The sequence below is a fragment of the Micropterus salmoides genome, unplaced genomic scaffold, assembly GCF_014851395.1.
Source record: "Micropterus salmoides isolate LMB-PRFRI ecotype aquatic unplaced genomic scaffold, ASM1485139v1 Ms_hic_scaffold_22, whole genome shotgun sequence".
Lineage (NCBI taxonomy): Eukaryota > Metazoa > Chordata > Actinopteri > Centrarchiformes > Centrarchidae > Micropterus > Micropterus salmoides.
In genome coordinates this window covers 14,651,819-14,669,613 of record NW_024041373.1, presented here as the reverse complement: position 1 = coordinate 14,669,613, position 17,795 = coordinate 14,651,819, and the positions used below count along the sequence as shown (strand labels likewise).

At 39.2% G+C, this 17,795-nt stretch overlaps 1 protein-coding gene across 1 annotated transcript in view; it reads right to left on the bottom strand.

Moving 5' to 3' along the window:
• LOC119917262 (Kv channel-interacting protein 2-like) overlaps positions 1–17,585 on the bottom strand; it is a 64,269-nt gene extending 46,684 nt beyond the window's left edge. Inside the window, exon 1 of the mRNA XM_038737482.1 lies at positions 17,375–17,585. Within this exon, the coding sequence (XP_038593410.1) occupies positions 17,375–17,462 (88 nt within the window). The 5' untranslated portion in view covers positions 17,463–17,585. The remainder of the gene's footprint in view (positions 1–17,374) is intronic.
• Between the last annotated feature and the right edge of the window lie 210 nt (positions 17,586–17,795).

The following is a 17,795-nucleotide window of genomic DNA, read 5'->3' as shown; positions in this document are numbered from 1 at the left end:
ATCACCCATCTCCAGTATTACTCACGTAATGGTGCATATTTTGTTTTCCATATGAATTTGATTTAAATATTTAAATTTATTCAAAGGTTTTATCCAAAGCAATTCACAATTGCTAAGCATGTCAGAGGTCACACACCTTTGGAGCAACTAGGGGTTAAGTGTCTTGCTCAGGGACACTTTGGTGGATGTGTCACAGTGGGGAATTGAACCCAAGTCCCTCACACCAAAGGCATTTTTGTTATCCACTGCACCCTCACCACCCCATATATCTTTGACTTTACCAAGGACATGAAGATGTGTCAAATGAGGACAATCAAATAACTGGAAGATACTCAGGATGGAGAAGATGCAGTCCCAGTTTCATAGTAAAATGGAATAAAAAAACAGCTACTCATAGATACTAATTGTTGGTATGATATTTTACTGCTTGATTAAGAGTGCTAAGCTACAACTTGTTGCTTATCCTTCACGTAGTGAAGAAGCCAATCAATGCTTCATGTTGCCCTCTATGTGCCCTTTTGTTGTTTCAGATTTACAAAGCAAATAATTAACTTTTATCTGCTGCACATTAACTGGTTCCTACTGTACATGAAACACAAGCAAATTAAGAGTTAACAGATTTTTTTAACAAAACACAGAAATATGAATGTTCAGAATTCACAAAGATGTTATAATTAAAATATTTTTTTTTGTTAAAAGTGTTGCTGCTTTCCTTTGGATACAAAACATCTAATAAAAGGTTGAAATGTCTCATTCCTGCAATAACTCTTGCGTGTTTGTCAGTCTGTATGTAATGTAAGTGATAAGGAAAAAAGTGAGATAAAGTCTTTGAATTTCTCCTCATCTTGTCTGCTTTGCTTGTTTAACTCTCTGTTCTCCAAACTATAAGACATATCACTCACAGCTGTGACATACAAGACAGCCACCCAGAGGCATGGTTACACACACACACACACACACACACACACAGGAACATGTTACTAGAGCACACAACTAACTGACAGACATCAAGATGATGCTGAGTGAAAAGATGACAGACAAGTGCCACTCAAGAAATTGACAAGAAAGTGACACATTTATAGTAATAGAGAGAAGAGAGACGCTGAGCAGTGCTGTCAGTCAAGAGTGATGGTGATGAAGCCTCTCAGTGGGGCACGATATTTTTATGCATCCTTTTAGTTATTTATTTAATCTGTTAATTATTTATAGTTTTCATTTTTATTTTGGCCCATGTATCCATGATAAGTCAAGGGTGCTTAGTCTTGTTTTAATGAATTGTACTTTTGTAACATCATTATTACACCACTGATCCAATTGACTAAATCCACCCTTTATTCATGAGGGCTGCCCTTTGACTTCCCTTTTATCTGAATTTGAAAGTCTGTGAAATGAAACATGCTTTACACTAAATGTAAATGTGCCCTGACATGCCATGGAAGATAACCAGCTGACACTGAAATAAATGAATGACTAAGTCTGAGGACAAGGCAGAATTAAGGGCCATAATAAATAGTTAGATACGTTTGCTGGAGTTTAAGTTAAGTGAAATATTTGTGTATAAAAAACAGAAAATAAAATATAATCTACAAACTCTCAGGACACATTCGACCGATCCCATCTTCTGTACTATCTCTTTTCAGCTTTATCACTTACTTCAGCTTCCTCCTTTTGTCTGGTTTGGGTTTCCTCCTGCTTAACTTGACTTCCTTTTCCTCTCTTTATGTATCACTTCACCTTAACACACTCTTATCGCCACAATTCATTTCTCTCCTGCCTCACCTCCATCTAACTCCTCCTTCTATCTTATTACTTCCTCCTCATTTCCCCTCTTATCTTTTTAAAACCTCTGTTTAAATTCCCTTTCTCTGTTGATTCTTTTAAAAAGCAACTGAAGACTCTGTTATTCAAACAGGCTTTTAGTTAGACGTGGGTTTTATGTCTGTCTGATTTATGTTTTTCCTATTTATTGTATTTCATTTTAAGGTAAAGAACTTTTTTATCTGTGAAAGGTGCTATATAAATAAACTTTACTTACTAACTTACTACTCTTCTCAATCTCTCTGGCTCCATCTATGTCATATTTACTAGAGGTCAGCGACACAGGCTCTCAAGGTTGTCTCTGTCTGGTGTCCTAATGCCGGGATGGCTGAGTGGAACAGACAGCTCTGCCCCAGTTGGGGACCATCAGACTTTTAGTGCCTCTGACCACTGGGCCTCCCTGGTGGATAGGCCTGATGTGCAGCCTTTCTCTGAACCCATCCACTGCTGTCCATTTCAAAGGGTGTGACAGAGAGAAAGACAGGAGGAAGAAATAAAGAAGTGACTGGAAGAGGGATGGAATAAATCGAATTAAATAAATGCAAAATGCTAACAGTAACTTTTCTCTAATAATAAAATATTCTGTATTAGTCAACAAATATGACATAAGGGTAAGGTATACGGTGGACTTTCACTGCAATTCTGTTTTCTTTGATTGATGCAAACCTTGAACTTTACTCCTTTATTTTGGTTTGTTTGAGCAGTTGAGAAAGATTTCTTTCAAATTCACCAAACAGCCACACAGAGATTGCCTGGAAATGTGGGTCTCTGTCAACTTCCAGGTGGAATGAAGTGTGGTTTGTTCGTAGCGAGAAAACATCACGGATTAACCATGACAAAACAGCTGATTATTATTTGCTTTCTTTTATTGTGGTACCTCTTTGATGGATGAGTTGAAGTTACAGTCTTCACTGATGTTCATGTTCACCTATTTCTTTGTGAGCTTACACTCAATTAAAATACTGTAGTACACTAGCGTGTCAGCACCCAGTTGTTTGCACAGATAGTTTGGTTACCATCATCTAAAAACTTAGTTATAACATAAATATAGGACTTAATGGAGTGTTATTCTAATAGAAAAATCTATACTGTTCGTTAGAGCTGAAACAATAGATTATTTTATTTTTCAAGCAGAATTGCTGCTTCTAAAAATATCACAATTTCCTACTTTGGTTTGTCTTATATGATAGTAAATTGACTCTTTGTGGCTTTATAGTATTGTCCAGACAAATTAAAAGATGTCTGAGTATTGCTCTGGGATCTTGTGATGGATAGTTTTCACTATTTTCTGACATTTATATAGACCAAATAATTACTTGATTAATCAACAAAGTATTTGGCAGATTAATCAATAACAAAATTAATCATTTAGATTGAGATTAGAATCCTTAGCCATTTTAATTAAACTAAAAAACTTAAGAAGTATCCCAATCCAGGCCCCTCTTTGGGCTCCTTTCAGCCCAACATGGGCTAAAGGTAGGGTGACATTATATTCCCGGGATATGAATATTCACTCTGTTTCACTTCTACTGAAGATGGACAAATTCAAGTCTGCATTTCCTGTTTCTCTGTGACCAGTGGATTCACAGGTCAGAATTCACCTTGTTTCAGCAGTGGCTGAGCGGTTGTTCTTGGCCAGCCAACAGAAACACTGCTGCACTAGGCTAGGAAATTCAGAAGTTCTAATTCCAGCTTGTTTCTTCACCATTTTTAGTACGTTATCACTAGACTACAAATTGTACAGTCATAATCTCATACACTGTTTATGGTTTGTCACAGCATTAATCAATATTTATTTATTACTCACAATAGAGCTCTGACATCATGCCATTTTGGGGGGGCTGAGATTGGGAAAATTTAGTTGAATGGAAATGAAACGTAAACATACCTTTAGACCAAGAAATACAAAATTAAAACCTTGCCCTTAATTAATTACATACTTTTATTACATTATGCCTGTGCATGTACTATGTTCATAAAGGAAAGAATGAGACAGCTATTCAGGTATACAATTCTATAATAATCTGTTTGTTGTCACAACATTACCTATGCTGCGCTCTTTGAATCTAATGTAAGGCTGCAAAAGCAATTTACTGAATGAGCTTTCCATTGACAGTAAAGAGTCATGTGTACACATTGTGCTCACATCCATACAGCAGTGGGAGTGTAACTGAGAGATCCCTGAGGCATTTAATAGCTATAGTTAGGTTAGATTTATTCACTGCTCTGATAGCTATAGTTAGCAGTAAATTTATCCACCTGACAAGGGAACTTGTCAACCATGGATGGAAAATACACTTCTATTGAGTTAGTTAGCCTTTAATGACTGAGCTGCTGGCTGGCTGGCTGGCTGGCTGGCTGGAAGGAGCTGATTAGAAAATTAATTATTTATCAAAATACTACTAAAAATTTCCCCTAAAATCTGAAAAATTGAGAACAAGTCATTAAGGTGTAAATTGAATGTTCTGAATTTCAAATCAGGTCTGTAAGTCTTTATGTATGTGTGTGTGTGTGTGTGTGTGTGTGTGTGTGTGTGTGTGTGTGTGACATGGTTTATGGTTAGGGTTAGGTTTAGGCAAGTAGTGTTTATAGTTATTATTAGGGTAAGTCTTCAGGGAATAATTGTGAGTCAATGTAATGTCCTTGAAAGTGACGGACACACCACTGTTTGTGTGTGTGTGTGTATGTGTGTGTGTGTGTGTGTGTGTGTGTGTGTGTGTCTGGCAATGACGCACCAGTTCTTGGAGAAAGGAAGTAAAGATACCGTCATCACAAACTAATAAGAATGGAGGATAGGTGAATATGGAGGAATGAGAAAGAGGAGGTAAAAGATGTATAGGAAGACAAAGACAAGGAACTAATTGAGATCACATAGAAGATCACAGAAGTAGCTGAAGTACTAAGTAGCAAAGAGGAGTTTTTTTACGATATTGTCAGCATTTTGAGGGAAACCTGGTTGATAGAGGTCTCAGCATGTTTGGAAAACAGTGTAAGAAATAACTTTAATCCTTCTCACTGAGTGCAGAGAGAAGTGAAGAAGAGGGTGTTCCACTTGACCAAGCAGAGGTGAAGAGCAACCTGGAGGAAGTGCCGTTTCACCGCTACTGGAGATCAAGGTCAGCATGAGTGTTTTTCTGTGTACAAATATGCCAAGTGAGCACAACATGTGCAATCAGAGCACTATAGTAGCCATATTTTAGCCACATCTACATATTGTACAGCCCATTAACTTTATGTATTTTACTTTTATTATGCATAATTAGCACAACCGATGTTAATGCATTCTTGTTTCTGTGAGCTTGATATATATTCTAACGGATAATTTGACAAAGTAATGGAGGTTACAGCCTATTAACTACAAAAACTATACTCAGGAAATAGCGAATATGGGGGGGGGGGGGCAAAACGCTGCTTGATAAATTGAAGGTTAAAAGAACAGATGGTGGACAACAAGTACCTTGTGAGTGAAGCTGTATTTCAGCATTAAGGACAGAGACGCAGAAACAATCTTTTGATTACCAAGTAAGACCGATATATAGGGTAATGTCCAGTTTCTTTGTATTCGTTTACACACACATATACACACATGCGCACACAAAAAAATTAATAAACAAAAGAGCTCTCCTTGAAAAATATATATATATATATTTAATGTCCACAAATTGACTTTTACCATTGCTTTATAACAAGCAACAACATATTTCTCTTAAATGTAGTCTAAACTAGCATAGTCTCCCGAATATTAAGGTAATTTTTTTTTTAAACTGTTAGGAACGGTTTCAAAAAAAATCTTGAAACTATGCTAAAATTGTAGTCAAATATTCTTTGAGCCAAGGGCATAAGTTTTGTTTCAACATTTACAGATATAGACAGATATAGACAGATTTGAAGCAGGCGTCCCCCCCAAAATTTGAGCTTTAAACTACCGATATGGGTTTTCGGGGGCCGATGCCAATGCCAATATTAAAGTGAAAAAGAGCCTATTTATGAGCCGATATTTTGATTTTAAGAATGATTTGGATAGTAGACCCCTTTACTGTATAAACTACACTTAGAACAGGCCGGTATTGAAAGTTGGTATGTATGTGGGCTATAAAACCTTTTCCTAAATGGATTATGTTAATTAAATAGTTTACAGTCACAAAAAGTGAACATGTATACAATTGCACATCAATAAATATTTGCTGCTGGAAGGTGCAACTTTTTCAGCTGTCTGTAAACAGAGAGAGTGAGAGAGAATAAGCATGTGTGTTTCACTTTACACATAATCTGCCATAATTTCAATGTAGCACATTCACATTAGTTCATCCCTTTACACACTCTTACGCAAACCAAAGCTACGTGAAACCATTTAACCACCATCAGTATAAATCATGCCGTCTATGATACAGTGAACTGCTGTTGAACGCATCTAATACTACATGACTGTCTATAGCTCTGACTACAGCGTTTCACATCTACAACGTCACAAAAAGAGGAGGTACAGGAGCTACAGGAAGCCGTGTTAGATTCATGTTCAGCTCACGTTTGTTTACATGTCCACTCTGGTTTAATCATTTCAGACATGCTGACTATAAATGCAGACAGTCGGCTCGCGTATATATTTAGAATACGTCAGAAACTATAATTTAACTCATTAATGCTCATTAATGTTAGCGCTCCTCCACTGATAAACACGGCATTAGCTTTGTGGCTAATTTAGCAACGGGGAGCGTTAGCTGCTGTAACGTTACATGATTTTAGAGAATATTAAGAAGGAATGAACTAGGGACAAATGTGGACCGTTGGCTAGAACTGCCACACTGTTTCAGAATAAATGTACAGTTACGTCTGTCCAGCAGCATAGCTTTCAACACCAAACTACCATAACATTAAACTGCTGTGAGCTGGTAGGAAGCCGGGAGATGGCGGTGAAAAACGGGAGGGTTAGCAAGTCATTTTTATTATAATTATTAAGGTCATGTAAATAACAAACTGACAAATGACAAAAGACCGACTCACCGCTCACACAGCCCTCTGACTGTAAGCTCCTGTAAACTCCGGGCAGCTGATTTCTTTTGTGGTTTTTGTGGTGAGGCAGTTTAGTTAACAGGGGAGCTGCAGCTGGTCGCCCTCTGGTGGGCAAACTATGCAACACCCATGACATGAGTGAAGGATCTGACTCTAGGTTTCTTTTTTAATAGTCATATATCTGCTGTTATAAACGGCCGTTGCCGATTAAATGCAATTAGCTCATATCGGCCAATCTTATCTGCCGGCCGATATATCGGTCGGGCTCTACTTTGAACATCTGAATTCTGGGGAACACAATATTCAGGTGGCAGGTGACAATTCAAATGTTGAAGTATAATGCACTAAGGCTCTCGGGCATCCTTTATTGCTTCCAAATAGTTTTCTCCTGTAGATCAACTTTATTTTATTCTTAATATCATACCTGTGGAGTCAACACACATGTAGGTGTGATTTAGTCTTCCCTCTTTTGTGTCTTTTGTTTGGGGAAGTAACCTCTTTAAATGTGCTTTTGGCTGCAATGGTAAACTAATTCATTTGAATTCATTTACAAACCCCTGAACTTTAAAAACTCCTGTGTTTCAGCATGTTTTCTGCTTATATTTAAAACATTCTGTGTTCTCTGACATAAAGTCATAATATTACGGGAAAATCTATCTGCCCTATACTCTGCTGTACGTAAGCCTACGTTATTGCTCTGCTGATAATAGCAGTATCGCCTTCAGACCGTCTGACAGACACAGCCGTTTGGGACTGTACTGAATGGGACAACTGTGATGCTCTTCATCGGAGATGGAAAACCAAAACGAACACTTCTGATCAGGCATAAATCTCACCACAAATACACACAAATGTGCACACCGCTTCAGTGGGAAGCATCCTAGAGTAGTGAGACAGTCCCAAACAGAGCAAAGGTGTCCCTGAGTGAAGGGGACGCAGAGACAGCAGTGACACAGAGCTACACTGCACAGAGGAAAGACGCCACACTGCAGTCCAAACTTTTTAAGTCTAAACAACTAGAGACAGCCAGGACATACTAACACATAAGGCTTGAAGCAACCTATTCTGTTATGACTTTATTCTTGTATATTCCAACTTTTTCCAACAGTGGCTTCTTAGGCTCCATAATCGCTGACTTACTAAAATTCTGCCTTTTGGTTTATGCTGTTCTCTCTCTAAGGCTGACTGTTACCAGTTTGTGTACTTGTACTGGTAGTACCTAATTCTATGACCTTTCTATAAGCACAATAATTTGGGGTTAAAATTGTGTAGTAACATGCAGTTTGAAAAAATAAGATTTTTAAGAGAGTTGTATTTGGATGCACGTTTGCTTGGAAGACAGAACTGTGAGTCTCTCGCACTCAGCCGCGGTAGTTGCCGATTGCTCACCTCTCCCTACTCCTACTTCTCTCCAGAACTCCAGTAACTGTCCTGGTGGCTGCTTAATATCAACGCAAAATTCAGGCTTTACAACATCCTTCAGCAGCCTATAGCCTAAGTGAGGTCATGTCTATATACTGTGGGCACTGTATACCATGTCAACTGACAAAGCCTACATATGTTCACACAAGAGGCTCTAGTGAGTGAAAGACAATCAAAAATATAAAACCTTTTCTTTCAGTTTCTCTTCTTCTTCTCCGCACATTTCATCTCTTCTCTCTCCACCAGTCACACCTAGAGCCCCTCCCCCCACTAATAGGGGTTTATTTTTAGCACATATGAGGTGCGTGTATACACATGATGGATGAAGAAAGAGAAGAAAGATGAGAAAGGTAGGGATGGATGGATTGATGGAGCAGAGGTTGAAGGGGGGCCAAGAAGCAGGCTCGATAGTAAGGACACTTGCTGGGAGACCTGTTACTGTACAGGAAGAGTGGAGCAGATGGGGCGTCGGGCTCACAGCTATACAAGGCTTCCACCTGAGATCCACGCTGGCACGGCAAACTGACCTACAGGTGGCTGAAGATCAACAGGCCGCGCTGCAACAGATGATAGTGCGCTTCTTCAGAGGGATGAGGGATAACAGGAACAGCCTGATGTACCGTATCATCCAATTACAATACAGCTCACATCAGCCTTAGCTGTAGGCTAAAACTGAAATTTAATCACATATCATTTCTAGCTTCTTGTCTTGCCCTCAGTATCTATTGAGAGGAAGCCAGAGAGCTGATCAGAGGTGAGAAGCCTGTAACCTGCTTTAAATCATGCTGGAAGTGGGTAAGAAGTAGAAACTGCATATAACAAACTGATATAGATAGTACAGCACCTGACGGGCAGAGGAAGCTAGAGCACTGACTCAATCAACTTGGGACGGAGTGAAATGTGAACAGCATGGAGCAGATTAGGGCTAAAACAGTTGGATAGATGCCAGAGAAAACAATGGATAAGAAAGCAAGCAACAGATACACAGAGGGATTATTCAGCATACACGGAGTGCACAAATAACTACAAACCAACTGTCGCTTTTCCTTTAATAACTTGATCTGGAATGCCACTGCATGTGCATAAAATTGGCTGCACATGCAAAACAGAATTTTTAAATATAGATCTTTAAAAAGGAACTTTTTATGCACAGGCTTTGACCTTGGACTTCCACGAGAAGTTTATTTTTAGGCCACCTTTTTTTATCTTGACTGTGAATGTACGAGTCACGAGGTGTCAACAACAGACAAAAACAGAGGCGAATATAATCAGCGCAAGCGAGATAATTTAAGTGAGAATCTTCACATGGCTGGTGACAAAACGACTGTGTTCTTAAAATGGATGTGAGTGTTCAGAAGTAATCTGGCATTTTTCTTTCTCTATCTAGTCCCTCCCTGTCTTCTCCATTTGTCACTTTATATATTTCCTTTCCCTCACTATAAGTTATATTAAGTTATATTTTTTTTATCATGTCACACAACAGATTATCAAATGACAAAATATTGTAAATTAGCCTGGATATATTGCTCTTTTTCTGCACTGAAAGTCATGCCTACCCAAACGGCGCTGCTTCCTGCTGTGTTTTCATATTGCCTATTGCGCATTGATATGAGACAAGAGAGTGTCTCCTCTTCACCCCATGGATATGCACAGAAGCAGGGGGCTTTAGCTTGGAGTGACTTATCCAAGCACTCAGAATTTTACACCACAGAAAGCCCATGTTTTATTCATTTAGCCTAAAATTGACGTTTAATGTCAATTTTTGTCAAAAGGAGAGGAAAGTGATGGACGGATGAGTAATGACGTTTGTCAGAGGCAAGAGGGAGGGTACAGAGGAGACACTGTTAAACTTAATAAACTCTACAGGTGCTTGAAGGAGATCAGAGATATACAGTATCTCACAAAGTGAGTACACCCTTAAGTGAAAATGTCCAAATTGGGCCAAATTAGCCATTGTCTCTCCCAGGTGTCATGTGACTCGTTAGTGTTCTCAGGTGTGAATAGGGAGCAGGTGTGTTACATTTGGTGTTAGCGTTCTGTTTCACAATTTGGACATTTTTACTTTGGGGTGTACTCACTTTTATTGCCAGCAATTTAGACATTAATGGCTGTGTGATGGGTTATTTTGAGGGGACAGCAAATTTACACTGTTATACAAGCTGTACACTCACTATTTTACATTGTAGCAAAGTGTCATTTCTGCATTATTGTCACCTGAAAAGATATAATCAAATATTTAAAAAAAATGTGGGGGTGTACTCATTTTTGTGAGATACTGTAAGATACTGTGAGATACTGTAATACTTCTTACCTCATTGACATCACTGAAATGTTGACCTTCAATCCTAATCGAGCCAGTCAGTACAACTTTAAACACTCAGACTCCTCACCAAATAACAGAATTTAAAAGTATTCAAAATAAAATACAAACTGTAGCAGGACCATCTCATACACACTTAAAGTTGAGCATCTCGAGGCTGAGGCCGAGACAACACAACACACAACATATTTTATTCATAGATGTAAGGTTGATAACAAAATCTCTTTGGTCATAGCCAAAAGTGTGCTGCAAAGAGAATCAGCTTCAAGGTACCAGAACTGAAAAACAATTGAAATGTATGTGTTTGTGTTTCTGTCAATCCGAGCCAATGTGTGTAATTTTTGAGTATATACCCTCACTGGTGTGGAAGTGCCCATGCAACAGAAGGGTGAAGCAGCGCGTGGGGGAGGTAATCAGAGGTTATTAATTAGAACGTATCAAGTTCTAACAGAAATTGGAGGACGACTAATACCCAGTTTCATTTAGAAAAATGTCAAAGCCCATAGCAAATGACTCCTACTCTGAAAGAAGGAAATTAAAGTGAGCATTTTTTGCTACTCATATGTTTACCATGAAGTGCAGGTGAAAGTTTCCTGAAGCAGTATACGAACGGTAAGGGCATTGTTGCAGAGTGCACTTTATTAAATGTAAAAGTCACAAGAAACTTGTCTCTGCAAGAACAAACACATGATCTGGATCAGCTGAAGAGAATTAATATGCAGTAATGACCAGCGTGTATTGCTGCTCATTACGCAGCTAGCAAAGACATTAATCTCCAGACATAAAATATGGATTTAAGACTCTATTACAAGCTAAAGTAATTTACAAGCCAAAGGAACATATTTTGTACAGCTACCATTGACACCAACTGTGTCAAAAGGTGTCAAATTATAACTACACTTTGTTAAAGTGAATTTATTGTGAAATGGTCATTTGTTATTTATTTATTTTATAAGTTAATCAAAAATAAAACCAAAATGCATTCAGTTGTCACTGCTATGCACACCTGTAAACATTTTTTAAATACACAGACAACTAGTACACACTGGGTTGTTTGATATTGTTCTTATTGGCACAATTTTTGACCTATCCGACACTGGTTTAACTACTTTATTTAGGGCCAAAAGCATTTTTTATGGATTTATTTTAAAAAATGTATTACCACCATGTGGTATTACAACACGTTCTTATCCCAGGGCATTAAATAACAACACTCTGAGAAAGCCTGAGCCCAACATACTTGGTTAAGTTTAGGAAAACATCATGTTTTGGGTTGAAATAAGCACATTACGTGACGGTGGATGGGTAACATTGGAGTTACTTGAAAGCCCAAGGCGTCTCATATGGACACTGAAGGGTACCTTGTGCATCAAATACCAGAGATGGGGACTCAGGTTTGAGACTCGGACTCAAGTCTGACTTAAGTTGCACACACAGTGACTTCAGACTCGACTTGAGACTCATCCTCAAAAGACTTCAGACTCGACTCGGACTCGAGGCGCGGGACTCGTGAACAATGTTTAATTTTAGGAAATGTCTGATGAGCTTGCTCCTCTCCCTCCATTATCTATACGGGTAACTATACAGGTTCAACTTCATACAACTGGAACCAAACAAAGCGCTGAACACAAAATAGGTTAGTAACCTGTGGTTAATAAACATGTTTAGCTCAGCACAGGCCATTTAACGTTAGCTTGCTTTAGCCACTACCTACTGGAGGTTAGATCCGACTGTGATGAATGAGTGTTTATTTACTTGCCAAACTTGTGGTGGTCAATTAACGTAATTATTTACGCCCCGCTGGCTGCCATCACGTTAATTATTACCGTTGGCTGCAAACAGGTTAGAGGTTCATTGTTAATCATGTAACGTTACAGTTTTATTTAGTTAACATTAGGCCTAAACTAGTTTGAGAGTCTGGTGGTGTGTTGACTTTCAGGAGTTTAAGCTGTTATTGATTGCATTGCACATTACATGGTTGTGCTCTGTGAAAAACAAGTTACAGTTTATTCTTTTGAGAATCTGGGGGATGTGTTCACTTACAGTAGTTTATAAGTTGTCATTAATTGCTTTGCACATTACATGGTTGTGCTCTGTAAGTAAAAAACAGGTTACGGTTACAGTATTCCTTATACCTATGCAGTTTTATAAGCAGCCTGGATTGAACACAGCTGGTGATACAACATTCGTTATTCCACAAGGGAATTGTCACTTGACTTGGGCTCTAGCTCAGAGACTTGAGACTTGACTTGGACTCTAGCTAAAAGACTTGTGAGCATCTCTGTCAAATACTGACACTTTGTCCAGCTTTCTCAAAGTGTCAGTACTAGACGCCCTGGGTTTTAGTACAAACTACAAGACAAAAGCATGACATGTGACAATATATAAATTGGATGAAGATTTATGTGGAAGTATCATAATGGTACAAACAAAAAGGTGTTTTCACTTATGTTGCTTGATTAAAGCCTATTCTATTGACACTGGCCTTATGTTCCTGTTAGCTTTGTTGAACTTTTTACTGTGGAACAACGTACATCTTTGTCATGCTTATTCTGACATATTGGTACGTCATGTAATTCCCAGCAGCTCCACCCAATACAGCTTAATTCAGGTTTAATCTGCAGAGGTTGCATGGCCTTGAAGCACAGGCAGCATCACAGAAACATTATCCCAAATGAGATCGCAAATCCAACCTCTTTATTTCCATGAAAAACTATAGCCGTTATTACTTTTTATTTCAACACTTAATGAAACATTTGTTTTATTTTTGCAAGATCTTTTAATTTGTTAACCAAGAAAAATTGTCAAAGACCAAGCTCTAATGACTGCTGCTTTCTAGTCTCCTTTCCATACTGTATGAGACACCATAATGACACAAAGCAGAGGCACAGTACGTGACACTGATGGGGACAGGAGGTGCTGTAGGAGGAGAGGAGAGGGCGCTGAGAGAAGGAGACCTGTGCTGTCAGCTTGGACTGTTTATATCAGATAAGAGCACCGCTAAAGGACAGATCAATAGGGCTCACAGAGATTCCATATAGCCGAAGTCACAACATCTACAGACTAAGATAGTGTCACGCAACACAGTGAAGTGGAAATATAAGACAGTTGAACAATATTTAATATATCTTAATTGCATTAAACAGAGCTGAAATAAAGCTCTAGGGCATTGAGGGAGTCGAGGACACACACACACACACACACACACACACACCAGCATGGCCTTGTTTCCCTCACAGAGGCTAATGAAACAAACTAATTAGTGGGCAAAGTAGGGGCAAGAAGGAGGGTGAGTACAAATGACTGTCATCAGTAATGTGCACACACACACACAAATACCAACGAACCATCACCAGACACAGTCAGGCTCCTGAACATTGTGTAGGTCTGTGGTGGGACAGGTAGGGAGTTGTGATCATAGTTATAACTGAGAGAACTGATAGTTACAACAAGAGCAATGTGCAGTATCAAGACTCTGTAGGGGCATAACATCATGAAATACCCCATCAAACATGGCCTACTGACTTTAGCCAATGAGGTGAAGTAAAAACACCAATTAACCTGGGGGGTTCTTAATGTCATGTGTCCTTTTTTGCATAGGTTAAATCACTGTTAGGTTCATACACAGTCTGACCGCAGAGTAAATTCTGTCTCTCCATGCCTGACTTAAATGGCACGTCCCTCAGCGCCTTGCCACGGCCAAAAATGCCACAATACCCAAATACCAAACTCTGAATGGCCTTGATGAAATCCCAATGTAGCACAGCCATTATACAGTTCAGCCCTCGCTGGCTCCCGTCGCACTGAAGCAGACATCTCTTTCTTTCTCTCTCTCGTTCTCCCATTGGATCAGACACACAGGAGCCAGTAGTCATGGTAACTCCATTCTGGGTAAACTTAAGGACGTGTATGTGCGCGCACACACACACACACACACACACACTGTTATTAATAAATACTTCATGGATGGGAGCTGGTAGCTAGTTAGCTGTCTGAAGAGTAAGTAGTTTGTTTGCAAGCACCATAATTTTCTAATGTTTCTATTTCCTTATCAGACTATTTATATGTGTGTGTATGTACGAGGCACACTCGTTCGGAACATCAGTTATTACGATTATTCCAACCCTTTCATACATTTTAATGGGCATAAAGTAGAACATTAGCACAATCAAATCAAATTCATAAACCAATTATTGATATATTTAAAACATGAAAATGTATGATTAATTGCGGAATGAAACAATACAAATGAAATTTTAATAATGTTACTGTGTAATAGTGTTTTAAATGCTTTAGTACTGAAGTTGTAAAAAGATTAGGCTGGTGTAATTTTGTATTTTTTTGTTACTGTCAACAAATCCCATGTAAACATTAAAACCAACAACATTTGTCCATGCTTTCCAACTTCTCAACCTGATTTTTGCACCAAGCCCAAAACCTTGAATATAAAGTGTCATTAAGAAGGTTCTGTAATTTCTTTTAAAAGTTGGGCACGCAAATGTTAATCAAACATAAGTAAATAATGCATTTGTCTACTATTTTCAAGAGTGGATAAATATGCATTTGGAGTATTTACCACAGCAGGACGGTGTATGTGGGATTGACTCAAAATAAACTACAGTGCCCATGTTCATTGTAATGAAGTCATCTATTGCAACAGTGAAGCTCATTGTTTTGCTTTCAATAGTTTTTGGACAACAATGGAGCTAAATAACCTTTATCAGGTTTTGACCCCGCAGACAATACAGGATCAATTTATTGTTGGTCTGGGCCTTTTCATGGGATTTGTTGACACTAAGAAAAACATAAAATCACCTATCACCAGCCTTATCCTCATATAAAATTTAATTAATTAATTAATTAATCAATCAAATTTCACATATTTCAATATTTTAGAAAAAAAAAATGATTTCATTGTTTCACTGTTGAATCCAAAGTTGGATTTTGTAAATGCTTTAATACTGAGGTTTTACTGTTTTAATGGGGTAATTGGTCACACAATTGCTTCCTAAGAGCAAAATGTAAAAAAAAATATCTAGGCCTAAATTTCATTTATTACAGTACATTACATTCAGCTGACACTTTTACCCAAAGTGACTTACTATTCCTATATATGTCAGAGGTTGCACACTCTCAAGTGTCTTGCTCAGGGAAACATCGGTGGATGTGTCACAGTGGGGATTTGAACCCAGGTCATTCACACCAAAGGCATGCATCTTATCCATTGTGCCAACACCACCTCTGAATCATCACTCTGATGACCAAATACACATTATATTGTTTCTTTTCCAAATGACTGAATTGGGTATCATACTCAATATTATTGTTTTGGTCAAGACACATGTTCACACATGGGTTATAACGTGGGTATGTGTGTGTGTGTGTGTGTGTGTGTGTGTGTGTGTGTGAGTGTGTGTGTGTGTGTGTGTGTGTGTGTGTGTGTGTGTGTGTGTGTGTGTGTGTGTGTGTGTGTGTGTGCATCTCCACATATGTAAGAATGCCCAATTGCTGCTTTTAGTGCATAAATAAGAAGCTCCGCAGATGTCAAAGTCTGAAGACATAACAAGGAAAAAACAGAATTCACACTCTGCTCTCTATTGACAAGGTCATCTAAACACTGCTTTATCTCCACCTCCTAGGATCAACTGCTGGGATTCAATAGAACCACCCTACTTTGTTATGTTATCCCCAAGGCAATGTGAGCCGCTCACACTCACAAGGGGAAAAAGGGAAATGGGTGTAAAGCTTAGCAGCAGGCTGTCAATAGGCAACGTTATAGAGGGTGTTTCTGGCAAAGGACACTTTATTCAGCCAACACTAAGCTTAGTGGGACAAAAAGAGGGAACATGAAAGAAATAAGACCCTCTAAGTATCAAGAAAAGATTTTGACTGAGCTCATACAACTTGTGCAGAGATCACCATTATAAAGTTGTGTGTATCTGTACTGCGAGAGCTAGCGAGAAGGATGGGTGCGTTGATACTGTAAGCTGGCTAAAGGACGGGATAAAAGGCTGTGTGTGTCTTTCTCCCACTGAGAGATTCTCAATGGAGGTGGAATGCCACATGCGTCCAAAGGGCAATCTGTTTGACTGCTACAGAGACAGTGGGAGTAAGGAGAAGGACAGAGCTGTGAAGGGAGAAGGAGGGATGGAGGGAGTCAAAAGGCAGATAGAAACACTGAAAGAGTGAGTTCATTCAATCCCAACAGCTACTAAATCTCACAGTGCATATTGATCTTCGATTCTATTATAATGCATAAGAACTTAGCAAAGTGGAAAAGACACATGCCCAGAAGCATACATTCATACATACATACATATACAATTCATATGAGCATACAGTACATTATGCAGAAAATAATGACTAGAATATTCAAGCTGTTTGATGCCTACACTTTGTATGAGCTTTCGGTCTGAAGATGAAACAAAGCACTCAAGACTACTGTATGCACACACACACTGACGCACACTATGGACACACACACACAAACCTTAAAAGTCCACTCAATCTCTTTGAAATAAAATATGCTTGTTTTGGATCTATGCAAATCGGGAGTGCATCTGCTCTGCTATCATTCATGTAGAAAACAAACTGAGCCACAGACACAAGTCACTGAACTACTGGACCAAAAACAGAACCATCAGCAAAGATCAGAAACCAAGACAGGTCTTTGAAGCTGAACACCTCGGCTGAATACACAACAAACTCCTCTCAAGACCATGTCCGCTTGGCTTGTGTGCTCACGAAAGAAGCGGACCCACCAGCAAACCTCTGGGTGGGGAAGCGGAAGTTTTGGGTGCCTACCTTGGGTGAGAGTCCCCATGAGGAAGTGGTAGAAATAGCGAGCCACCTTGGTGAGCTGCCTCTTGCACCTTTTCCTGCACTGGCTCATCTTGATGCAGCTGTGGTGGAGGTGATGATAGTGGTGTTAGTCGGCTAGTCTGCCGGGGGAAGCAAGCTCTCAAGGTAGGAGGGGAGGAACCGAGCACTGTGAGTATGTGTGTAGGTGTGTGTGTGAGTTTGTATATATAGAAGTCTGATTGCCGCTGCCTTTCTTCTCCTCCTCACTCACCCCTTCTCTTTCCTTTCTCTGTCGTCCTACCCCCTTCCCTCTGTGTCTCCGCTCTTCTCTCCACCTGTAGGGCGCTGGCTGTCAATCAGCCAGCGGCACTCTGTCCCCTCCCCCTCACGTTCTGAGAAGCCCTATTCTGGCCTCTCATTGGCT